This window comes from Talpa occidentalis, unplaced genomic scaffold (assembly GCF_014898055.3).
Source record: "Talpa occidentalis isolate TD23 unplaced genomic scaffold, MPIMG_talOcc4v2.1 talOcc4.6, whole genome shotgun sequence".
Taxonomy (NCBI): Eukaryota; Metazoa; Chordata; class Mammalia; order Eulipotyphla; family Talpidae; genus Talpa; species Talpa occidentalis.
The window spans coordinates 83,533,022-83,556,386 of NW_023604972.1; the positions used below are offsets into that span (position 1 = coordinate 83,533,022).

The 23,365-nt window shown below is 35.5% G+C and overlaps 1 protein-coding gene across 2 annotated transcripts in view; it reads left to right on the forward strand.

Moving 5' to 3' along the window:
• Positions 1–23,365, forward strand: part of RNF180 (ring finger protein 180) — a 103,055-nt gene that overhangs the window by 62,802 nt on the left and 16,888 nt on the right. For both annotated transcript variants that reach the window (XM_037530026.2, XM_037530027.2), the window contains exon 5: positions 21,185–21,410. In XM_037530026.2, coding sequence (XP_037385923.1) covers positions 21,185–21,410 — 226 coding nt within the window. The remainder of the gene's footprint in view (positions 1–21,184; positions 21,411–23,365) is intronic.

The window sequence follows — 23,365 nt, forward strand, 5'->3', positions numbered from 1 at the left end:
TTGAAGAGAACTTCCCAAATGCGAAGAAGGAGCTGAAAATTGATATACAAGAAGCAAGAAGAACACCAAACTTCCACGACGAAAGGAAAAACACAGCAAGACACATAATAGTAAAGCTCCCAAGAATCCAGGACAAGGAAAAAATAATGAAGCTGACAAGAGGGAAGAAACAGATAACATTCAAAGGAAAACCAATCAGGCTGACATCAGACTTCTCTGAAGAAACACTACGGGCAAGGAGAGAGTGGAGGGACATAGTCAACAGACTCCAAGAAAACAGATGCCAACCAAGAATACTCTATCCCGCAAAGCTCTCTTTCCTCCATGAAGAAAGAATATGGACCTTCCCAGACAAAGAGAAACTCTGGAATTTCATTACGAATAAACCCCCACTCCAAAAAATACTACAAGGAATCCTAAAGCCAGAACCTCAGAGGGACGAATAACAACGAAAGAAGACCAAAAAAAAAAAAAAAGTTATTAAAAGAATAAATAAAATCAAAGGAAAGACAAACATAATGGCAAATACAGATGCTAACATATCAATATTAACTCTAAATGTAAATGGACTAAACTCTTCAATAAAAAGACACAGAGTTGCAGCCTGGATTAAGAAACAAAACCCAACCTTTTGCTGTCTCCAGGAAACACATTTAGCTACAAAAGATAAAAATAGGCTCAAAGTCAAAGGATGGAAAACAATCCTACAAGCAAATGGGTCAAAAAGAAAGCAGGAACAGCTATACTTATATCAGATAAAACAGACTTCAAACTCAAAAAAATAAAAAGAGACCCCAATGGTCACTACATTATGATTAAGGGGACAATACTTCAAGAAGAAATAACACTCATTAACATATACTCACCAAACGAAAGAGCACCAAAATATATCAGACAACTGTTGTCCTCTCTGAAAACAGACATCAGAGAAAACACATACGTAGTGGGAGACTTCAACACACCACTATCAACAATGGATAGATCAACAAGACAAAAAATAAGTAAAGAAACTAAAGCTCTAAATAAGGACCTAGAGCACTTGGGCTTAACAGACATCTATAGAACACTAAACCCAAAAAAAACGGAGTACACATTTTTCTCAAGCACACACGGATCATTCTCCAGGATCGATCACATACTGGGGCACAAGACAAACATCAACAGATACACCAAGATTGAAATCATACCAACCATCTTTTCTGACCATGAAGGCATCAAACTAGAAATAAATCATAAAAAGAAGGCAAGGAACTATCCTACCTCATGGAGATTAAAAGCCACACTACTGGAAGACCACTGGACTAACGAGGAGATCAAAGAAGAAATTAAAAAATTCTTTGAATTGAATGACAAGGAGGACACCAATATCCTAAATGTATGGGATGCAGCAAAAGCAGTAATAAGAGGAAAATATATAGCAATAGAAGCTCACATCAAAAAACAAGAAAGAACTCAAAGAAACAACCTAATCTTGAAGCTCAAAGATCTAGAAAAGAACAACAAAAAACCCAAAACCAGTAGAAGAAAAGAAATAATAAAAACCAAAGCAGAAATAAATGAAATTGAAACTAAAAAACAATCCAAAAGATCAATGAAACCAAGAGCTGGTTCTTTGAAAAAAATCAATAAAATAGACAAACCCCTAGCCAGGCTCACAAAGGAAAAAAGGGAGAAAGCAAAATACACAGGATCATCAATGAAAGAGGAGAAATCACAACGGACACAGCAGAAATCAAAAGAATAATCAGTAACTACTATGAACAGTTATATGGAAACAAGTTCAACAATCTAGAGGAGATGGACAAATTCCTACAACTCTACAATCACCCAAAGCTAGTTAAAGAAGAAATAGAACACCTAAACAGACCAATTACAAGCAGTGAAATTGAAATGGTAATCAAAAACCTCCCCAAAAACAAAAGCCCAGGACCTGATGGATTTACAAATGAATTCTACCAAACATTCAGAGACGAATTAGTGCCTATCCTTCACAAACTCTTCCAAAAAATTGAGAAGGAAGGGACAATACCAAACACGTTCTATGAAGCCAATATTACACTAATACCAAAACCGAATAAGGACAACACAAAAAAGGAAAACTATAGGCCAATCTCCCTAATGAACACTGATGCAAAAATCCTCAATAAAATTTTAGCTATCAGAATCCAACAATGTATCCATAAGATAATTCACCACGACCAAGTAGGATTCATTCCAGGGGCACAAGGATGGTTTAACATCCGAAAATCAATCAACGTTATCCAACACATCAACAAAAAGAAATATAAAAACCATATGATAATATCAATAGATGCTGAGAAAGCTTTCGACAAAGTGCAACACCCATTCATGATAAAAGCCCTTGAAATTCTTGGGATACAAGGAACATACCTCAACATCATAAAGGCCATCTATGACAAGCCAACAGCCAGTATCATTCTCAATGGTGAAAAGCTGAAAGCAATTCCATTAAGATCTGGAACAAGACAAGGATGTCCACTCTCACCACTGCTTTTCAATATAATACTGGAAGTCCTAGCCAGGGCAATAAGACAAGAGAAAGACATCCAAGGAATCCAAATAGGAAAAGAAGAAGTCAAACTATCACTATTTGCAGATGATATGATAATATACATAGAGAACCCCAAAATCTCCACAGAAATACTAATTCAACTCATCAATCAATTCAGTAAAGTGGCAGGATACAAAATCAACACGCAAAAGTCAGTAGCCTTCCTATACACAAACAATAAATCTGAAGAAGAAGAAATCAAAAAAACCACCCCTTTTATTATCGAAACAAAAAAAATCAAATATTTGGGAATAAATCTAACAAAAGAGGTAAAGGACCTATACAAAGAAAACTAAAAACACTGTTAAAAGAAATAGAAGAAGACACAAAGAAATGGAAAGACATCCCCTGCTCATGGATTGGAAGAATAAACATTATTAAAATGGCCATCCTACCAAAAGCAATATACAGATTCAATGCTATTCCAATCAAAATCTCAATGGCATTCTTCAAAGAAATAGAACAATTATTGATGAAATTCATATGGAATCACCAAAAACCCCGAATAGCCAAAGCTCTACTGAAAAAAAAAGAAGGGAATGGAGGCATCACACTCCCAGACTTCAAACTATACTACAAAGCCATAATCATCAAAACTGCATGGTATTGGAACAAGAACAGACATACAGACCAATGGAATTGAATAGAAAATCCAGAAATAAACCCACAGATTTATGGTCAACTAATCTTTGACAAAGGAGCAAAGACTATGCATTGGAGCAAAGAAAGTTTGTTCAATAAATGGTGCTGGGAAAACTGGGTCGCTACATGCAAAAGAATGAAGCTTGACCACTACCTCACACCATACACAAAAATCAACTCAAAATGGATTAAAGAACTAGACATAAGACCTGAAACCATAAAATACATAGAAGGAAATATAGGCGAAACACTACGGGATTTGCACATCAAAGACATCTTTACAGACACATCACCCAAAGCAGTGATAGTGAAGACAAAGATAAACAGCTGGGACTACATCAAATTAAAGAGCTTCTGCACAGCAAAAGAGACAATAACAAAAACAAAGAGAACCCCACCAACTGGGAGAACATTTTTGCACCCAACACTAATGATAAAGGACTGATCACAAAAATCTGCAAAGAGCTGATGAGACTCAGCAACAACAAAGAAAATAATCCAGTCAAAAAATGGGCAGAAGAGCTAAAAAGAAACTTCTCTGAAGAGGAAATGCAAATGGCCAACAGACACATGAAAAAATGTTCAACATCACTTGTAATCAGGGAAATGCAAATCAAAACCACCATGAGATACCATCTCACACCAGTGAGAATGGCACATATTAAAAAAACTAGCAACAACAAATGTTGGCGAGGATGTGGAGAAAAAGGAACTCTTCTGCACTGTTGGTGGGAGTGCAAACTGGTCCAACCACTGTGGAGAGCTGTGTGGAGATTTCTGGACCTACTAAACATAGAGCTTCCATATGATCCAGCAATTCCACTCCTAGGTATTTACCCAAAGGACACAGAAACTTCAATTCCAAAGAGCACCTGCACCCCTATGTTTATAGCAGCACTGTTTACAATAGCTAAGCTTTGGAAACAACCCAAATGCCCAAAAGTAGATGACTGGATCAAGAAGATGTGGTACATATATACCATGGAATATTACTCAGCATTCAAAAAAGATAAACACATGCAATTTGCAGCAACATGGATGGCGCTGGAAGGGATCATGCTCAGCGAAATAAGCCAAAAAGAAAAAGAAAAATACCGGATGGTCTCACTCATAGCAGGAATCTAGAAAACTTAAATAAGGGACCAGGAAAATGAATATAAGAAAGTGAAAATCAAAATCAACAAAAAACTATGAACCAGAGACACTTTTAGGGGGGTGGGGGGCGGGAGGGGAAGGATTGGGGTCAGAATGGGGCGTTTGCAATTGTATGGGGGAATATAAAAATAAAATTTAATATTAAAAAAAAAAAAGAAATCTAGTAGATGAGGCTTGCAGGATCATATGGTAAATCTGTTTTTACTATTTCCTACGTCTCCATACTGTTTTACATTGAAGCTGGACTAGTCTACATTCCCACCAACAGTACATGAGGGTTCCTTTTTCTCCACATCCTTGGAAACACTTGTTTTTGTTGTTTGTTTGTTTGTTTGATATGGGCCATTCTCACATATATTGTTCTGATTACATTCCCTGGTGATAAGTGATGATATTTTTTAATGTGTCTTTCAGCCATCTGTATGTCCTCTATGGAGAAGTGTCTATTTAGATATTCTTCCATTTTTTTTTTTGATTGGGTTATCTTGTTCTTTTTGAATTGTGTAAATTCTTTGTAGACTTTGTATACTAGCCCCTTGTTGGATGTATGGTGTGCAAATAATTTCTCCAGGGATTCATTTTCTTTTTTTTTTTTTAATAAGGCAACCTATATTCTTTTTTTTTTTTTAAGATTTATTTATTTATTTATACAAGCACTGGGTACAGTCAGAAGCATGGGAGGGTGAGAGAATTCACCAGAGCCAGAGCAGGGAACAGAACAGGCAGACCAACGAAACACACTGCTGAGGGGAGCAGCAGGCGGCAGGAGAGGTCTGCATGCCATGTGGGACCCTCGCCTGGTGGCTGGGGATCGAACCGGCGCTACAGAGGCTGCGGGCAGCCTCGCAGCCCAGCGCTCAACCGCTGCGCCACTGGGGAGGCCCGGGAATCATTTTCTTTTAATAATGTTTTAGTTTGCTATGCAGAAGTTTCTTAATTTGATGTATTCCCCATTTGTTTATTTTTGCTTTTGTTTCACTTGCCATTGGAATCATGTCCCTCAAAGACATCAGTGAGGCCAGTGGCACACAGTGTTTTGCTTGTTTTCTTTCACGTGTTTTAGAATTTCAGATTCTACATCTAATTCATTTTGAGTTAATTTATTGTGTATGGTATCAGACAGTAGCCTAATTTCACTATTTCACATGTAGTTGTTCAATTTTCCCAGTAAATTTGTTGAAGATACTTTCCTTTTCTCCATTTTATTGTCTTGGTTTCTCTGTCATAAATTAACTGTTCATATAAGTAAATGTTTTGTTTTGTTTTGTTTTTCTAGGCTCCTAGTTCTGTTCCATTGGTCTGTGTGACTATTTTTATTCCAATATACTTTTGTGGTTACTTTTGCTTTGTACTATAAAGTCTTTTTTTTTTTTTTTTTTTTTGCTTTTGGTCATAGTTTCTTGGGACGGGGCCTCCCTGGTGTGCAGGGGTTAAAGTCTCAATGCTATGAAGTTATCACCAGCCACTGCAGTATGAGTTCTATCCCCAGCCAGGGAGCTGACCCACGTGATGCAGCAGACTTCTGTCTTGCCCGCTGCTCCCTTCAGCAGTGTATTTCAGTAGATCTGCCTGTTCTGCTCCCCACTTTGCCTATGGTGAATCTTCTCACCCCCTGCACCTCTGGCCTACACCCCAGTCCTTGTATGCATAAATAAAAATAAATCTTAAAAAAATAGTTGCTTGGGCTATTCCAGGTCTTCTGTGTTTCCATATAAATGTCAGTGTACTGCACACGCTATTTCCTAGAAGAAAGGTATTGGAATTTTGATAGGGATTGCAGTGAATCTGTAGGTTGCATTGGGTAAGATGGCCTTTTTAACAATGTTAATTCTTTCAGGTCATGAGTATAGAATATCTTTCCATGTCCTTATTTCTTCTTTCATTTCTTTTAACAATGTCTTACAATTTTTGTTGTACAGGTTAATTCAGTTTCCCCTCCTTTGTTAATTCAATTTCCAGATACTTAATTCTTTTTGACACAATTGTAAATGAGTTTGCATTCTTGATTTCTTTCTGTTTTAGTTTTTTGTTTGCACATAGGAATGCAACAGATTTTTATATATTGAGGTTATAGTCTGCTGATTGTTTCTAATACTCGTTTTAGAGGATTATTTAGGGTTTTCTATATATTAGGTTGTCTGCAAATAGTGATACTTTTTCTTCTTCTTTTCTAATTTGGATTTTTTTATTCTTTCCTCTTCCCTAATAGCTCTAGCTAGGACTTCCAGTACTATGTTGAATAATAGTAATAACAGTGAGTAGCCATGTCTTGTGTCTCAGAGGAAAAACTCAATGGTTAAAATATATTTTTATGACTAATATGGAAGCTAGCATATGTTAGAAATCCAAAGCTGTCAGATTTGGAATATGTACTTATGTAAATCTGAAGTCATATTTGAGGCTAGAAATATAGATTTTTATGACACAACAATGACATTTATGAAAATTTACATTTCCTTAAGAATCAGGAATGAAAAGAATTCTGGACATATATGTCTGTATATTTACAGTAACTTCCATCTGCTGTTTCTTAATCACTGCTATTTTTTGATAACCTTAATATCTAAATTTTCAATGATATAACATGTATTTTGTAGCAGATATATGAAAAATGCAATAGAAGAAGATTTAGAGGTAGGCCTATTCAAGTTATATGAAGAGATTAAATGATATAATGAAAAAGCACAAGAGGGAAGACTTTTTTCTAGGAATAAATCATAGTCCATAAAGTTAGATTTTTAGGAACTATAATCATTATTTTTAATTAAAGTTATTTGAACATTAAAAGCATATGATGGATATTTATTGAATGAGTGATTGAGTTTAGTTTCTATTTTTTTACCCTCATTCTATTGAAGGCTATAATCCAAGACTTAATCAGTACAGGACCTTCTCCCCTCCTTTCTCCTTAGGTCTGTGTTCTAAGCTTCTAGGGCCTGCCAGGTATCAGCATATTGGCAGATGGGGTAGATATTTGGCCTGGTTGATACCTCCTGATCAGTTTTACCTGGCTACTTTTTTACTTGTACTGACGGAAAGATCTTTACTGTCTATTCAGTGCCAAATCAGTGTAGTCCTCTGCTTCTCTTTTACCATGCCAAGCATGAGAGAATTCTGAGATGTTACGTTCTCCTTAGATTATATTCTGGGGACTGATGGTTATGGGCTTCTCTGCTGTCAAAACCCCTAATCTGATGAGATTTTTTCTGTCCTGTCCATCATTCTCCCAGAGGTTTTACGCTGAGGTAAAATATGTTGTACTCTCTTAGAAGTCCGCTACAGCCTTTCCCCAAACCCAAAGAATTTTCATCTACTATGTATTAAGTATAAGGAAAGAGGGCTAAGAAGAGCAGGAAAGAGGTCTTCCAAATCTATCATTTATGTAGATTTTGAAAATCTACAGCCCAAACTTTAATGATTTAATGTTTATATTATCTGCTTATTGCTTTGTCATTTATTCCTTGAGACAGTAAAATATGTGCTCCTGTCTGAATGGTGATGAAGAGTCATGGTAATCAGAATACAAAACAAAACACACAATGGTTACTATGTAAATTTTTTTTTGCTACAAAGAAACAAAGAAAATAAAGGGAAAAGGCTGGAAAAGATGCCTGGGAAGTTTATTAAATGAGAAGAAAGATGACTACAAGATCTCTTTATCTCTAAAGTAATATGTGACATGCGGTGGCTTAGGAGTATCTAGATTTAGTGGTTCTGAAACTGACTGTCAGGGGTAAGGACTGTCACTGGAGGCAGAAAAATGACTTTTGTTATAGAAGTGTTCTCTTTCAGTGATATCCCAATGGGACTTCTCACTTGTCTAGTAGTTAGAAACTAAGATCTTTTTTTAAATCTTTAAAAAAAAATAGGGGAATACAATTAAAATAAAACTGAATTCAAGGCATATGATATTTTAAGGCTTTTGGGGAAAAAAATAAAGTGATTGATAGTAATGTCAATGTAGCCTACTCCATTCAAATGAAAATTAGCTCCTGCTGGTTTTGCTTTCCAGATGTTTTGAATTCCCAGGGCAACCACTCTGATTAGGGCCCTTGAACCTTGGTGCATGACCTAATTACTACTTTTCTCTGCCACTTACCACTCATAGTCTTTAAAATATCTTTTTTCTTCTCTTTTTAAAGGATTAGTTCATAGGTTTTACTTGTTTGATCTGTTCACCACAGCATCCCCAGTAAATATGTACTCTGACTATGTACTGAATTGTGCCCCCTCCCAATTCAAATGTTGATTGTGTCCTTGTCCACAATGTGATTATACTTGGACATAGGGTTTTTAAGAGGTAATTAATTAACTGAGGTCTAAGGTAAAGTCCTACCTAATCTGATAGGATTGTTGGCCTGATAAGACAGACATCTCTCTGTACATACAGAGGAAAGGTCATGTGAGCACATAGCCAGAAGGTAACTGTCTGCAAGTCAGGAAGAGAGCTCTTAACAGAATCCAAACATACTGGCATCCTGATCTTGTCACCCCCAGATCTGTGAGAAATAAATTTCTTCTGGCTAAGTCAACCACCTGAAATCATGTTTAAGTTAGTCATAAATATTTGTTGATTGTATTGGAAATTAGCAGTATTATATTACTTTCAGAAAATGGTGAGATTTCTCAAGCTAGCAGAATGACTTTTCTAACCATTCAGTCTCTATCACACCTACATAGTTCTGCCATTGCCCAGCCCAAAACAACCATATGCAGTACACAAGTACATACAAACATGACTGCATTCTAATGGAATAGTATTTTCAACAACAGGCAGTTTACCCGTTCCTGGCTAATAGCAACTAACCCATCTTAGCTCCCCATGAAATATTCCTACTCCTTATTGTAAAAACTGGCATTCGTTTAGAGTGATAGGTACCTCCTCTATTATTTCTCCATCTTGTCCCCTTGCCTCAAATCTCCTTTCTACTTCTCTCCTTAATTCCAACTTCTTTTCTTCCTGCCAAGCCCATTAATTAAGATTTAAGAAAATATTAAGTAATCAAGAAAAAAAAGTCTGTATTCACAGTGGTCTTATAATAAAGAGGGGCATATTTAGACAGTCAATATAGATATTGTGAAAGATATAAAAAGGGATAGTGGGTGTATAATGGAGGAGGTAAACATTTTGCAAAATGTAGAATAGTAAAAGAGTGATCAGGCCTCAAAGATGAAATAAGTTAGAACACTAAGAAATGAGACTGGGGAGACTGCAAGATCAAGAAGAGGGAAGACAAGAAAGAAAGAAAAGAAATTAAATCTGAAATAGAGAAAGCAGATATGAGATCATCCTATTTCTACAAAATATGTTATCTAGGTTTTTAAATAGAGGGATCAACATCTACTAGCTTACAGAGATACTCATGATATGCTGGTAAGTAAAAAAAAAAGTCAGCATGCACTTATGTATACATATGCTTTTATATTTTGTGTAAATCAAGAGAAGATATGAAAGGATTCATTGTACTGCCTCTGAGATTGTTATATATGGAAGATCCAGAGTGGGGTAGAGATGGTATATTGTGATTTTAGTTGTAAATAACAGAAACATGACTGATAAGAACTTGAGTTGGTATTACTTTTTCATGTAGAAAGTCTAGAGATACTTTCTGTAATCAAGAATGAAGGCTCTGTCTCCACTTTCCTTCTGTTCTCATGCATATTGCCTCATGTAGCAAAATGACAAAGATCAAAATATCATCATGTTCAAGAAAGGAAAAGGGATGTTAACTATTTCTTCCCCTTTCAAATTGGAAACGCAAAACTTACCAGACACTTTTAGCATACATTTCCTCATATCTCATTGGCTAAAGTTGAGCTAACTAGAGACATTAGAAAGCCTCAGTATTTCTGGGTTTACAACAGAGAATGCTTGTTAAAAAAGAGGAGTTGCTTAGAAAAGTGTTGCTTATCCAACCTATAGTGTCTGCACAGTTTTCTTTGCTTTTATAAGTTACTGTATTGTATTGTTTCATTTGTTACTGTTACTCTATATTTAGAAAATAAAGCTCCAAATTCAAACTTGGCCATCAGCCAACCAGCTGGGCTTTTAGCAGAAAAGGGTCATATTTCTGCCCTTCAGTGTGTCATGTGAAGAAACACACAAAAAAGATGCTGAATTTTTAACATAGTGACCTCCTCCACTAGTTAGTAATCATGGTTTGGTCAGTTACCTGTAAACTAATTTGCCTGATTTTTAAGTCCTTTATCTGAGGTTGGATGGAGGTTTCTCTGGACTGAAAAAAGAGCATGAAAATTTCCTCCCTTCTGAGAGACACAAGCAGAAATGTATTCCATATTCTATTCAAAAAGAGCTATCAGGTAGCAGTGTACAGCATGAACTCAGAGATCTTGAAAGAGGAAACTCTTAAGTTCAGACAAGAAATAATGAAGAATGAACTGAGGCAGTAATAATGATAAGAAAAAAAGATGTAAACTAGAATAAGCAAGTGGAGTGTATATGAACTTATTGATAGTGAGATGTAAAAAGTAAAGAAAAAATGTAAACAATTGCTAAATTTCTTTCTTGAACAAATAATGATTCACATGTGGTAAGTCACTAAGATTTTGAATAAGGTGCAGATTTAAGGGAAAAGTTAACTTATCTCTGAATATGGCATGCTTTTCTATGCCTGAGTTAAAAATCCACAGAGAAAGAGTATCTACTAAACTAAAAGATATCCATAGATTAATGGATTCTTTTAGGGTTTAGCAGAGTGATCTGGGTTAAAAAAATAGAGATTATTGAGTAATCAGCATAACAAGTAATGGCAAAAACATTGGAACTAAAGGTAAAATTGCTCAAGGAGTACATGTACTGTTAGAAAAGAAAATATGGAACTACAGGATGCCAGCATTTAAATAGGTGGCTAAAGGAAGAAAGGCCAGAAGTATGAAACTGGCTTAGAAATTAAAAGAAACTCCATTCAAGTAGCATTCTTGAAAAGGACAATTTTAAGAGAAGAACCTTGCCGACAATGTTAAATACCACAGAACTGTCAAATACAATGATTACTAAAAATAGTCTACTGGATGTGGCAATTGGGTCATGGATGACTTTTGGCTACAGCAGATTTATTTTTAATTGTGAATAGTGGAAAAGAACAGACAGAAATAATCTTTTCTTTCTAGGAACTTTATTCTGAAAGGAAGGAGAGACATGATTGTAGATAGATGTAAATGTATCATACAAGAAGTTGTTTTCCATTGGCTTTTAATAGAAGAGATCTGTACATGTGTATCTCCTTCAGGGAGAACATGTTGAGAGAGAGGGTAATCATTCATTTTGTTTAAAAAAATGAAAGACATGTTCATACATAGGAAAAAAACTAGGAAGATGTATATTTAAATATTACTAGTGACTATCTGGTTAATGTGTGAATTTTTCACTGGGTTCTTCTATTTTCAGCTTCTCACCTTAAATACAGCTTGATTTTTAGTGACAAATAATCTATCCTTTACTGGGAAGCCTTAGTGTGTTATATTCACCTTCCTCCTATGGCTGTCATTAGTATTATATTTTTTTATCCTTGGCTTTTAATAACAACAGTAATGTGTTTTGGTGTGGGTCTTTTTGCACTTAGAAATTTGGGTGTTCTATCGGCTTTCCTGATAGTTCTGTCCTAAGGTGTGCGAAATTCTCAGCTATTTTTTTCTTTAAGTTCTGAGTTTCTTTTTCTTCTGCGATACCCAATAACCTCTCTTATAGTGGAGGTCTGATGATCTCATAGAGTTTCTTCATTCTTCCTAATTCTTCTTGCTCTTTCCTCTTCCAACTGAGTTATTACAGGAATTTTATCTTCAATTTCACTGATTCTCCCTTTTACAAAACTGGGCCTACTTATTATACTTTCCATGGAATTTTTCATTTAATTCATTGAGGTTGTTTATTTGCAGCATTTCTATTTTAGAATGTTTTTATATGACTTCAGTCTGCTTGAACAACTCCTTCTGCTGCTCTGTTTGCTTTTTTTATTGCTGTTTCATTCTTTGTTCAGTTTATATGCTAAATCTCGTTTGTCTTCATAATAATTATTTTAAATTTACTGTCCATTAGACTTCCCATGTCTCTGTCATTAAGAGTGCATTCTGAAGATTTATGCTTCTCATTTATTCTGCACAGGGCATTTACTGTTTTATCGGTAGGTGGTGCTGTGATTCTAGTGTTGGAGTTCTGTTTTGTTTTTTAGGACCACAATTGTGTTGGTGAGATGGGTCATTCATGCATTGTCTTGGTTGGAGTGGGGAAGGAGAGGTAGAGGCAGCCCGACCCCAAATCCCATGCCATATTCTGTCTCTTTCTGATTCTGTTCTCAATTTGTGCTCAATTTGAGCACAAAAATTGTGCTGTTCCAGGCCTAGCCACAGATATCTGCAGCCAGTGACAACTAGCTCCAAGTATTGACTTCCCTGGGTCTACATGGAGCAAGGGGAGGACAGTAAGCCTTTTATGTCCAGTGCTGCTGAAATTGCTGAGTTTTAGTGTTGCTCAAACTTGGCAGAAAATGTGGCTTTTCCATTCCTCTGAAAAAGGAGCTCATGGGGTCCTAGTGATGTGTTTCCCCAAAGCTTTGAAATTTCCCCAGTAATTCCATACCACAGCCAGACAACCTGCTAGGCAGAGATACCGGGCATATTTTATAGCTCGCATATGCTAAGTCTTGTTGTATGGGAGATAAACTTCCCTGCTTCTTCTAGGGGGACGGGGAGGGACCTCCACTTGCCATAGTAGTCTGTGAAAATTCACAAAAATTTTAAAGTCCAATCACAGCTTCCAGCTTTGGGAGGGGATGCTGTGTTTTCCCCACTTCTGTGTAGGATTCTAAAAACTTTGTCACTAAAGTATTGGAATTGCCCCTGAGTTCCATGCTGCAGCAGATAAGGTACCTTCCTGGGTGGGTGGTAGCACAGTTTTTCTGGCTGGCAAAGACTGAGACTTGGTACAAACTTCCTTGCTTCTCCTGGAACTGGAAGAGGATCTCAGCCCGCCATACTACTCTGTGAGAATTCACAGGGATTCAGTGTCTGAACATGGCCTCTAGCTTGGGGGTGAGGATCCTTCCCTGCAGTAGTTCTAGAGGCCTGTACCCTAAGTAATTCAGATCCTTCACCCATTTCTTCACTCCAGCCCTACCAGTGGCAGCAGCATTGCCTGAACTCCAGCAGTAACTTTGTATTCTGCACTGCTCTTTGTTGTCTCCCCCACCCTCCCCAGACTCTGCTAAAGGGTTTTAAGCCACTCAGCTTTAAAAATGCAAGTGCATGGGAAATCAGATATACCCAGGTGATAAGTTGAAGTTGATGCAAGGTGTATGAGATATTCAGTTGTTCTCTGTATATCCTTAAGGGTACATTTTCCTGACATAGCTTACTCTATCCTGTTTTCTGGGCATGTCCTGACATTCATATTAGTTTGAAATGGCAGAAAGTTACAAGCCTGAAACTCCTTTCACACAGCTTCTGCTTTTTCTTTATTTCCCACAAGAATATTTTTTGGAGTTAATCATTTTGATTATCTATTACATTTTAGGAACCTTACCATTATGCAAATCAGGAAGTAGGTGTAGTTGACTTTTATAGTACGTTCTAGAAATCACATGAAAATTTAATTTTATATATTAATAAATTATTGGGGTATGATATTCCCACTAAAAATTAAATTATCAAACTATTGAGTACATGGAGATAAAGCCTGTACCAAACTGTTGGCCTCATATTGTCTCTGTTCTAAATATACTATCCTTTAATAATGGAAGCTCATGCTGTTTTGATTGTGGGGAACAAGAATTTACGGAGTGAAACTAAAGGAAATAAAGAACAAACAAACCTGGGTTAGGGTGTTCTTGTCCTTAGAATGGATAGACAAAAAATTAAATGGTGTATGTGTATGTGTGTGGCCTGCTATCAAAATCCTTAATAACATGCTATACTGATATAATGATTTTAGGGCACCAAACCTTTTCACATTTTACATATGATGGTATGATAACAATGGGTATACAAAGAAGTAGATTAGGGGAAAATCTGTTATTTAAATACAGGAAGGATGAATCTCAAAAATATCACGTGATTTGCCCATTGTTTTGAAAGAGTTGCATGTGGGCTATAGAGAATGGTAAGGATATCTGCTTTCATTTAGATAATGTCTTCTGAGAAGGACGAAGTAATATTTTAGGTGAGGCCTAATGGAATGAGAAAAGTGACAGCTGTTTATAAAGATAAGGGAAAATATTTGAGGCAAAGGAAATAGCAAGCGTAAAGTTATGTGGAATAGTTAAAAAGAGAAAAGGCAAGTATGCTAAATAGCAGAAAGTATAACTTGTTGAAGCAAACTATAATTTAATCTACATTTGGAGACAGATTTTTTTTGTATACCACATGAGAAAAAATATATAGTTTTCAAATCCTGCTTTCCTTGATACTTGTATTTTCATCAGATTGTTCTGGGAAATACAATTTTCTTAACAGAGGAAAAGGAACCAAGAAAGAAGTAAGTGCTAACCTATAATGCTTATGCTTAAGATAGCATGTATTATTTCCACTTATATTCTATTGGCCAGAATAAGTCACATGACCAACCTGAGGAAGATGAAACAGCAAAGTATATGTTTTCTTAAAAGAGGGAATCTAAACAAATAATTGGATATAGCAATATAATTTACAAAGATATAATCTATATATATGATACTCTTAGCCAAAAATATTTTTCTCTCTTACACATGCAAAATAATTACCCACTCCATAAAATGGTAAGTGATAAATCCTTTCCTAGACTCAAATGCAAAATTTTGTAATAATTTTGTATCAAGTCTGGATCTAACCCTTCTGAGCCTTCTCTCAATCCTATGAATGCTAGAATTTCTGAATTCTGTTATTCTCCTTTCATTGATGTTTATGAACCTAAAAATAGCTATTTTGAAAAAGTGTTATGCTGATTATGATATCACAGTGGAAATGCAGATTCAATAGAAAATCAGGAATTTTGAGAAAGTATAGGTTCTAATTTTTAAATACAAGATAATTTTTCTAAAAGTACTATAGAAACTATAAAAATATGAATTTAAATATTATTTTTGAGTGAAAAGAAAAATAGAGTAACAAGTATAGCAGTAAAGACATTTTTGAAAGGGAGATATGCTTACTGCAGATAAGAAGAAAACAGAAAGATCATGTCATCTATATGTAAGAAGGAAACTTGTATAACATTACATATAATGAGGATACCAAAGAAAGAAAGGAACAGAATATTTGAAACAATAATGACTGAGAATTTCCCCCAAATTAATGTAATATACCAAACCACAGATCCTGAAGCTCAGAGAAATTCAGATACTTATCTAGTTCTAGTCAATTTTGTGTACCTCTAACTGCATCAAAGTTCTTCCCTTAACTACAATTTTCACAAATTTTTTACCCCATATCACTGTGCTGTGCCTTTCCCTCTCAAATTAGACTTTCTGAAACAAAGGTTAGGTAATAAACCAAAAACCTGAAACAAAGTTTTGTTGTAAGAGATGAGTCTTAATGGACCTTCATCTTTTAAAGTCTTTATGACTTTGGATTTTCTTAATATTTGAGACTGCAAATTTGTTGCTTTTCTCTATTCTTTATCTCCTTCTGTTAATCCATTAATAAAAGCATAAAGTATTAGATTGAACTGTATAATATCATCATTACTGTGAGACTAAAATGTCAGATATCAGCAATTTCATATGATTTAAACTAATAAAAATCCTATTACCAACCACTTCCCCCAGAGCAATATACTCATAAGCACATAGTCTGCCCTTCATATTATTTCAGATGACAGTTTACCAAATGTTTAGTCACTGCATAATCTGATTCTCCATCTTTCAGTTTCTGATTACCAGTTAGTTTCCTCACTCTCTGCAAACAAGTGCCTCATATTTTAGATTTTGTTTGGACAGCATAATACTCTGAGTTGACAACTTATCTATTGGGAACACTAGCTCCCATCACTGACAAACATCATATCAGAGTGATTTTATGTAATTGTACTCATGTAAATTTCTACTCAGCACATAGTTCTTTTCTCAGTAATAATCCAGGGATCCAGATTCATATTTCTATCATCTTCTATCGTAACTCATTTGCATCAATCTGGATGGTAAAAGCAGGTAGGATCGATCACCAGTGAGACGTTTATCATGGGGCTAAGCCTTGAATCACCCTATTTTACATAGAATTTAGTCAGATCAGTCAGTCACTTCTTGCCATACCTAATTGACAGGAAGCCTGGATATGTGGTCTGGCTGTGGAACAGCAAGAATAAGAAATGGGCTTATTAAACAATTGTAAGTGAGCAAATGAATTTCAATGGGCTTTAATAACATTTTAATTTAAAAATATCAAGAAGTAGATATAACATATACTTTAATCTGAACACTGCTAAATATTAGCCTGACTCTTGAGGATAGGAAACATTCTTTCTGTCCTTAAGTTATGATCATTGCAGATCAAACTAAATACTAACCAATTGCAAAAGGTAACTGGGATAAGATACTCTAAGCTAGCATTGGTGACACAGAGACACGAATATGATGGTAGGTTACAGAAGTAAATATTGGGAAATTCACACTCAAGCTTTTTCATTGTATGGCTCCAGACTTCAGTTGAGGCCCCACTAATTCTGTTTTTCCTATGGTTTGCGTCTTTGTAGTTAGCAAATACTAACTTACATTTTAAATCTTAGGGTATTAGTTCAGATTTTTAGTAAAGCAAGAACATAAGCTAGGGAAAATAGATGTTTTTGAAACATTCAGAGACATGACTCTATAACTGTATTTATGCCTAGCAAAGTGATTGATGTAAAACACAATTAAGATGTAATAATTTTTAATATATCCATAATTGCCTATTAATGATATGTTTTGATAAGTTGAATATTTGTATTAAGTGACCCACTATGAACCACCAGCTTTAAAATAATTACAAGGTTAAAAATAGAACTAAAACCTTACCCCATATCACTGCAAATTTGAGACTGCAAATTTGTTGCTTTTCTCTATTCTTTATCTCCTTCTGTTAATCCATTAATAAAAGCATAAAGTATTAAATTGAACTGCATAATAACATCATTACTGTGGGACTAAAATGTCAGATATCAGCAATTTCATATGATTTAAACTAATAAAATCCTATTACCAACCACTTCCCCCAGAAGGTCCTTACCCTTTCCTTGGTGCTTTAGAGGCCACTCCAGGGTCTTATAGATCTTGTTTAATTATTTTAATTGTATTTATCATCTAATAGAACTATAAATATAATGCTGACAGGTCTACTGATGTTATGATATATCTAGGAATAACTATTTTGGTTTTTGTTACCTGGGTTCATATTCTAGAGCTACCATTTACTATCTATGTAAATTCAATTAATTTATTTAATCTTTACTTTTTAATGTATACCTTTAATCTATGCTTCAATTATTTAGAAGTAATAATATGCTGAACCCATGGGTATATTAGGTAGTATTAGGTAGGGTGTCTGTGTGTGTGTGTGTGTGTGTGTGTGTGCATTAACTAAGTGTGTTAGAACCAAGATTTTTTTCCCCAGCCACCATCCTTTATATCCCATGTCCTTTTCCTCCCCAACCCTCTTAACCTCAGAGCCCTCACTACATTTATTGATGTCCACTGGTTTTTTAAAGTTTCATGTTATCTTACTGTCCACCATGTAAATGTCCAGTATTTGTTTTTATCATTCTGACTTGTTTTGTAACACATAAGTCTCTCAAATTCCCAGCATTTCATCCTTTCTTATCTAAATATAAGAAGACATTAAGTTGGTGGCAAGAAAGAAGTCATGGTTACTTAGGAAATGCTGCTGAGAGACTTGGGAAGATTATTCAAGAAAGCATGCTAGAATTGATTGATAGTGACTTACCAAGCATTTTCAGCAAGTATTTAGAGAAAGTCAAGTTAGACTGAATAGAAATATACTCAGGCAATGAGGAAATGTACACGCAATGAGGAAATATACAGGCAGTGAGGAAAAAGAAATCACATGTAACAGGATCAAGTCTCTTAAGAGAATAAAGGATGTAGCATGAGCTGGAGAGGTCTGGTTTTTTTTTTTTTTTTACATGTTTACTTTTGTATGAGAGATACTAGAGCTGTATTATTTATGCTCAACCTTATATTATTATGTATCTTATATATTCAATCTTATATTATTAAGATTGAACTAGTTGAGAAAGGTAGTGAAGTAGTAACTTGGAGATAAAATAGTGGCTTAAATATGTAAACTATCAAGATAATTTTTGAAAATTTTTAATAAATGAATGGCTAAACCAGGTTTATATATTTCAAAACTTAAGCAAAGATTTCTCACTCTTCCTAAATTTATCTGTAGGCTCAATGCAGTTCCAATAAAAATTCCAACTTTTTAAAAAGAACTTGACAAGGTTATTCCAAATTTAATATGGTCCTAGACAAGGACAAGAATAGTCCAGATACTCTTGAAGAATCACAAAAAGATGAAAAGATTTTATCAGATATTGAGGCTTATTATAAAGCTACAATAAGAGACTGCGATAATGGCATAGGAATAGACAGTAAGCTAATAGAAGCCTTAAAAACCAACCCATGCTTATGTGGTCTCTAAGTAAATAGCAAAATGGCATTTCAGAGAGAGGAGGAAAGTTCTTGCAATAAATGAACTGTACTAGTTAATAACTACATAAATATAAAAATAAAATTAACACCTAATGCATATCATATATTTAAAATCTATTATGAAATGCTAAATAATACTATCTTGATGACCATGGGAAAGGATAAGAGTTCTAAAATAAGATAAAAATTCTAAAATAAGATTGTTATTGTAAAGGAAAATTTTTCTTTAAAATTAAGAACTTCGGGCCTCCCCTGGTGGCGCAGCAGTTGAGCTCTGGGCTATGAAGCTGCCCACAGCCTCTGCAGTGCTGATTTGATCCCCGGCCACCGGGGAGGGTCCCACATGGTGCAACAGACCTCTCCTGCCATGCCCGCTGCTCCCCTTAGCAGTGTATTTCGTCAGTCTGCCTGTTCTGTTCCCTGCTCTGGCTCTGGTGAATTCTCTCACCCTTCCGCACTTCTGACTGTACCCAGTGCTTGTATAAATAAATAAATAAATCTTTAAATAAAATAAAATTAAGAACTTCATTCCATCATAGGATACCATGAAAAGAATGAAGAGACATACCAAAGAAAGGAAAAAAATATTTGCAACATATCTAACCAGTAACCACAAATAATTAAACTAAGCAAAATTGCCTACAAGTCTATAAGAAAGTCAGACAACTCAATTAAAAATAAATATGCTAAATACTCAAATAAAAGAAAATTACCAACAAGTGGCAGAAAAGCTGGCAGAAGAGAAGCAAAGTCATCTAGATAAATTAACTATTAGTTTAGGGCCTCCCTGGTGGCGCAGCGGTTGAGCGCTGGGTTGCGAAGCTGCCCGCGGGCGCCGCAGGTTCCATCCCTGGCTGCTCCCCGGCCACCAGAGGAGGGTCCCACATGGTGCGCAGACCTCTCCTGCCGCACGCTGCTCCCCTCAGCAGTGTACTTTGTCATTCTGCGTGTTCTGTTCCCCACTCTGTCTCTGGTAAATTCTCACCCTCCCAAGCTTCTAACTGTACCCAGTGCATGTATAAACAAACAAATAAACAAATAAATAAATAAAACATGCCTCTATAAAAAAAAATCTTTAAAAAAAAATTAAATATTAGTTTATACAATAGAAAGGTTTTTCTGCATTCTTAATTTCTGTATGCTTCACTTACACTTTTACATTTCATGTAACATAAAAATTGCCTGCAGTCAAAGGTCCACTCAAGTAATTAATCATTAATTTCCATTTTTTCACAAACATCAATGTGAGGAAAAGAGAAAAGATTAAACTGTGTAGGTTCCCATTGTGATTCAGTGGACTGAGTCTAGACTTAGTTTAAGGAAATGTTTCTTAGGCTCCAGCAAAAACTAGAGGACCTGGAAAATAGGATAGGCAGAACAGGATGGCAGGAGCAGGGAGGAAGATGGCCTAAACTGGTATTTATCATGTGCTAAGCTCTGTGTTAAATGCTTTAAGTGGTTTTACTTTATTTAATCCTAACAGCCTCCTGTAGGAGACAGATGTGAGGTTAATAGGAATTGGGCTACCAGATCTTATGCTGCTAACCTCTGATCTGCCTCTTTCCTAAAAACCTTTTAAGTAGCTTCCTTCTTAATTATTCCATTGGGGTGGAGGGTGATTATTATATTTTCTATCTGCAAGACTGATCTCAGAATTAGTGCAGTGTCTTTGACTTGTCTACCTCGTAACATACTTTAGATTTTGACCTTTTCTTGGCCTTGAGGTTCATAAAGTTTAGAAAAGAGAGTATTCCCTTGTATTGTAGGAGCATGAAATATGATATATTCTTGCCCTCCTTTTCATCATGTGTCAATGTCCATATAGGGCTGCATAACCTTGTTACTATCCACTTATGCTGTGTTGGCAATGGGATACATGTGAAATGTGTAATCCTGAAACTGTATACATCTAACACCTAACTAGTGCTTGTTAAATATAGGTATACTTAATGTATTTAGGTATATTTAGCATTAAATAAAAATACTGAAACGAATAAATTAAGACTTCTGGGTGTTTCATATATGTTTTCAGTTTCTTCTTATTCTGTAAAGTAGAATTTCTATATTATATTTCTAATAAACATTTTCATTGTTTTTAATAAAATAAAATCAGTCTCTCATTCTTAAGGAATCGAGTCTCATTGACTAAGAAAAAATTGTTCTTGCTTATGTTTTGCAGAGTTTGAATACTGAGATGAGTACAGATGATGACAATGAATATGCAGAGGAAAAGGAAAGCTATATCTGTGCAGTCTGCCTAGATGTTTATTTCAACCCCTACATGTGTTATCCTTGCCACCATATCTTCTGTGAGCCCTGCTTACGGACTCTAGCCAAAGACAATCCTGCAAACACTCCATGCCCACTGTGTCGGACAATTATTTCTAGAGTCTTTTTCCAAAAAGGTAACTGTTCTCGTTCATTAACATGATTGCCTGATTATTCTGAATACCTTTATGGTTTGATGAAGCCCCATTTGTTTGTTCTTGCTTTTGTTTCTCTTGCTGAGTTGAATCCCAAAGGGCATCACTGAAGCCAGTGTCATGTCATACTTGTGAGAATAGCCCATATCAAAAAGACTAAAAACAAGTGTTGGTGAGGACATTGAAAAAAAGGAACCCTTATAAACTGTTGGTGGGAATGTAGATTGGTCCAGTCACTGTGAAAAATGGAATGGAGGTTTCTCAAAATATTAAAAATATATCTACTATATAACCTGGCAATAGTCCTCCTAGATATCTAAATGCAATTGCAAAACACTATTCTAAAGGATATATGCACTCCTATTGCAGCACTATTTACAATTGAGTGAATTAAAAATATTTGATATATATACACAAAGGACTACTATTGAGCTCCCTTTTAACAAATACCCACTGATGCAATCTAATCTTTTCTATGCACTAGAATTCAGTAACACTTCCAAATAAGTTTTCAATATAAAAGAGGGTAGAGCAATGGCTACAGTATACTTTCTGGAAGAGGACAATGTGGAAGAAGAGGAGAAAGATAAAGAGAGAGGAATCAGAATTCTTAAGTTATAAACTCTTCACTTTGGTTTATATTCTCTCCCACGATGAAATCATCATTTACTCAGTGTCCTGTTTATCTCATTTACTAGGGCATTTACAGAGCTGCAAGTCAATTTGCCAAGAGTTCATTGTTAACTCAATACCATTCATCTCACATAATTTTTAATTTCTCAGAAAATACCCTGAATTACAGTCATTGTTACTTAAGTCCTACAAGAATTACTTCTGTTGATGAATGATTTTTCTTAAAGATTTATTTGTTTGTTTGTTTGTTTGTTTGTTTGTTTGTTTGTTTATACAAGCACTGGGTACAGTCAGAAGCACAGGAGGATGAGAGAATTCACCAGAGCCAGAGCAGGGAGCAGAACAGGCAGAAGGACCCAAGTACACTGCTGAGGGGAGCAGTGGGCACGGCAGGAGAGGTCTGCACGCCATGTGGGACCCTCGCCGGTGGCGGGGGATCTAAACGGCGCTGCCACCAGGGAGGCCCTGTTGATGAATGATTTATAAGCCCTTAGATAACGCCTCCATTCTCTTCACCCATATGAATGGCACTGAGGAGTTTTTAACTAGGTGATGGTGCTGTTCACACACAGTGGGCAAAGTAGACTTGAATAAATAGCTGTGCGTTGCTACAGAAAATACAATGAAACTATCCAACCTCAAATTATTTGACCATTGAACACATGAGGATAAAAATTCACTAGCCATAACCACCCCAACATACACAACGAGTATACAGACTATGAAAACACTTTTTCATCAGTGTGTGCTTGAATAACTGGTTCTTGGATATGGAATGGGAAAAGTAGTTAAAGGGAATTGCAGGTTTAATACATAAACTCACTTGCCTATAGTAGTCTATTTTTTATTTTGTTTCTTTTTTGTTTACATGTAAACTTTGTGACAATCTGTTTTCCTTGTGAATTACTTAAGTAAGAATTAATCCAAGATAGTAATTAAGAGAAATAGAAAATTTAGGTTTAAGCAGAAGCACGAAGCCTGAAATAGGAAACTGAGGAAATGCTACAGGTAATAATTACGGGATGAAAGTAAAAGGGAACACTGATGGATGCTTAATATACTTCTCAGATTAGTAACCAACTCTGCACTGTTCCCTCTAAGAAGAATTTCTCCATTAAACAACTCAGATCATGCCCTACTTTCCATGGCTTATATAGACACCATACAGACACCATACATATGTATTAAAGAGACTGATGATAGTCTATATATAGATTATATATGTTATACACTATAGAGAGAGACTTCATACATAGTCTTTTTTTCTTTCTCTTTCTCATTAGCAAGCATTTTAAGAGACTGAA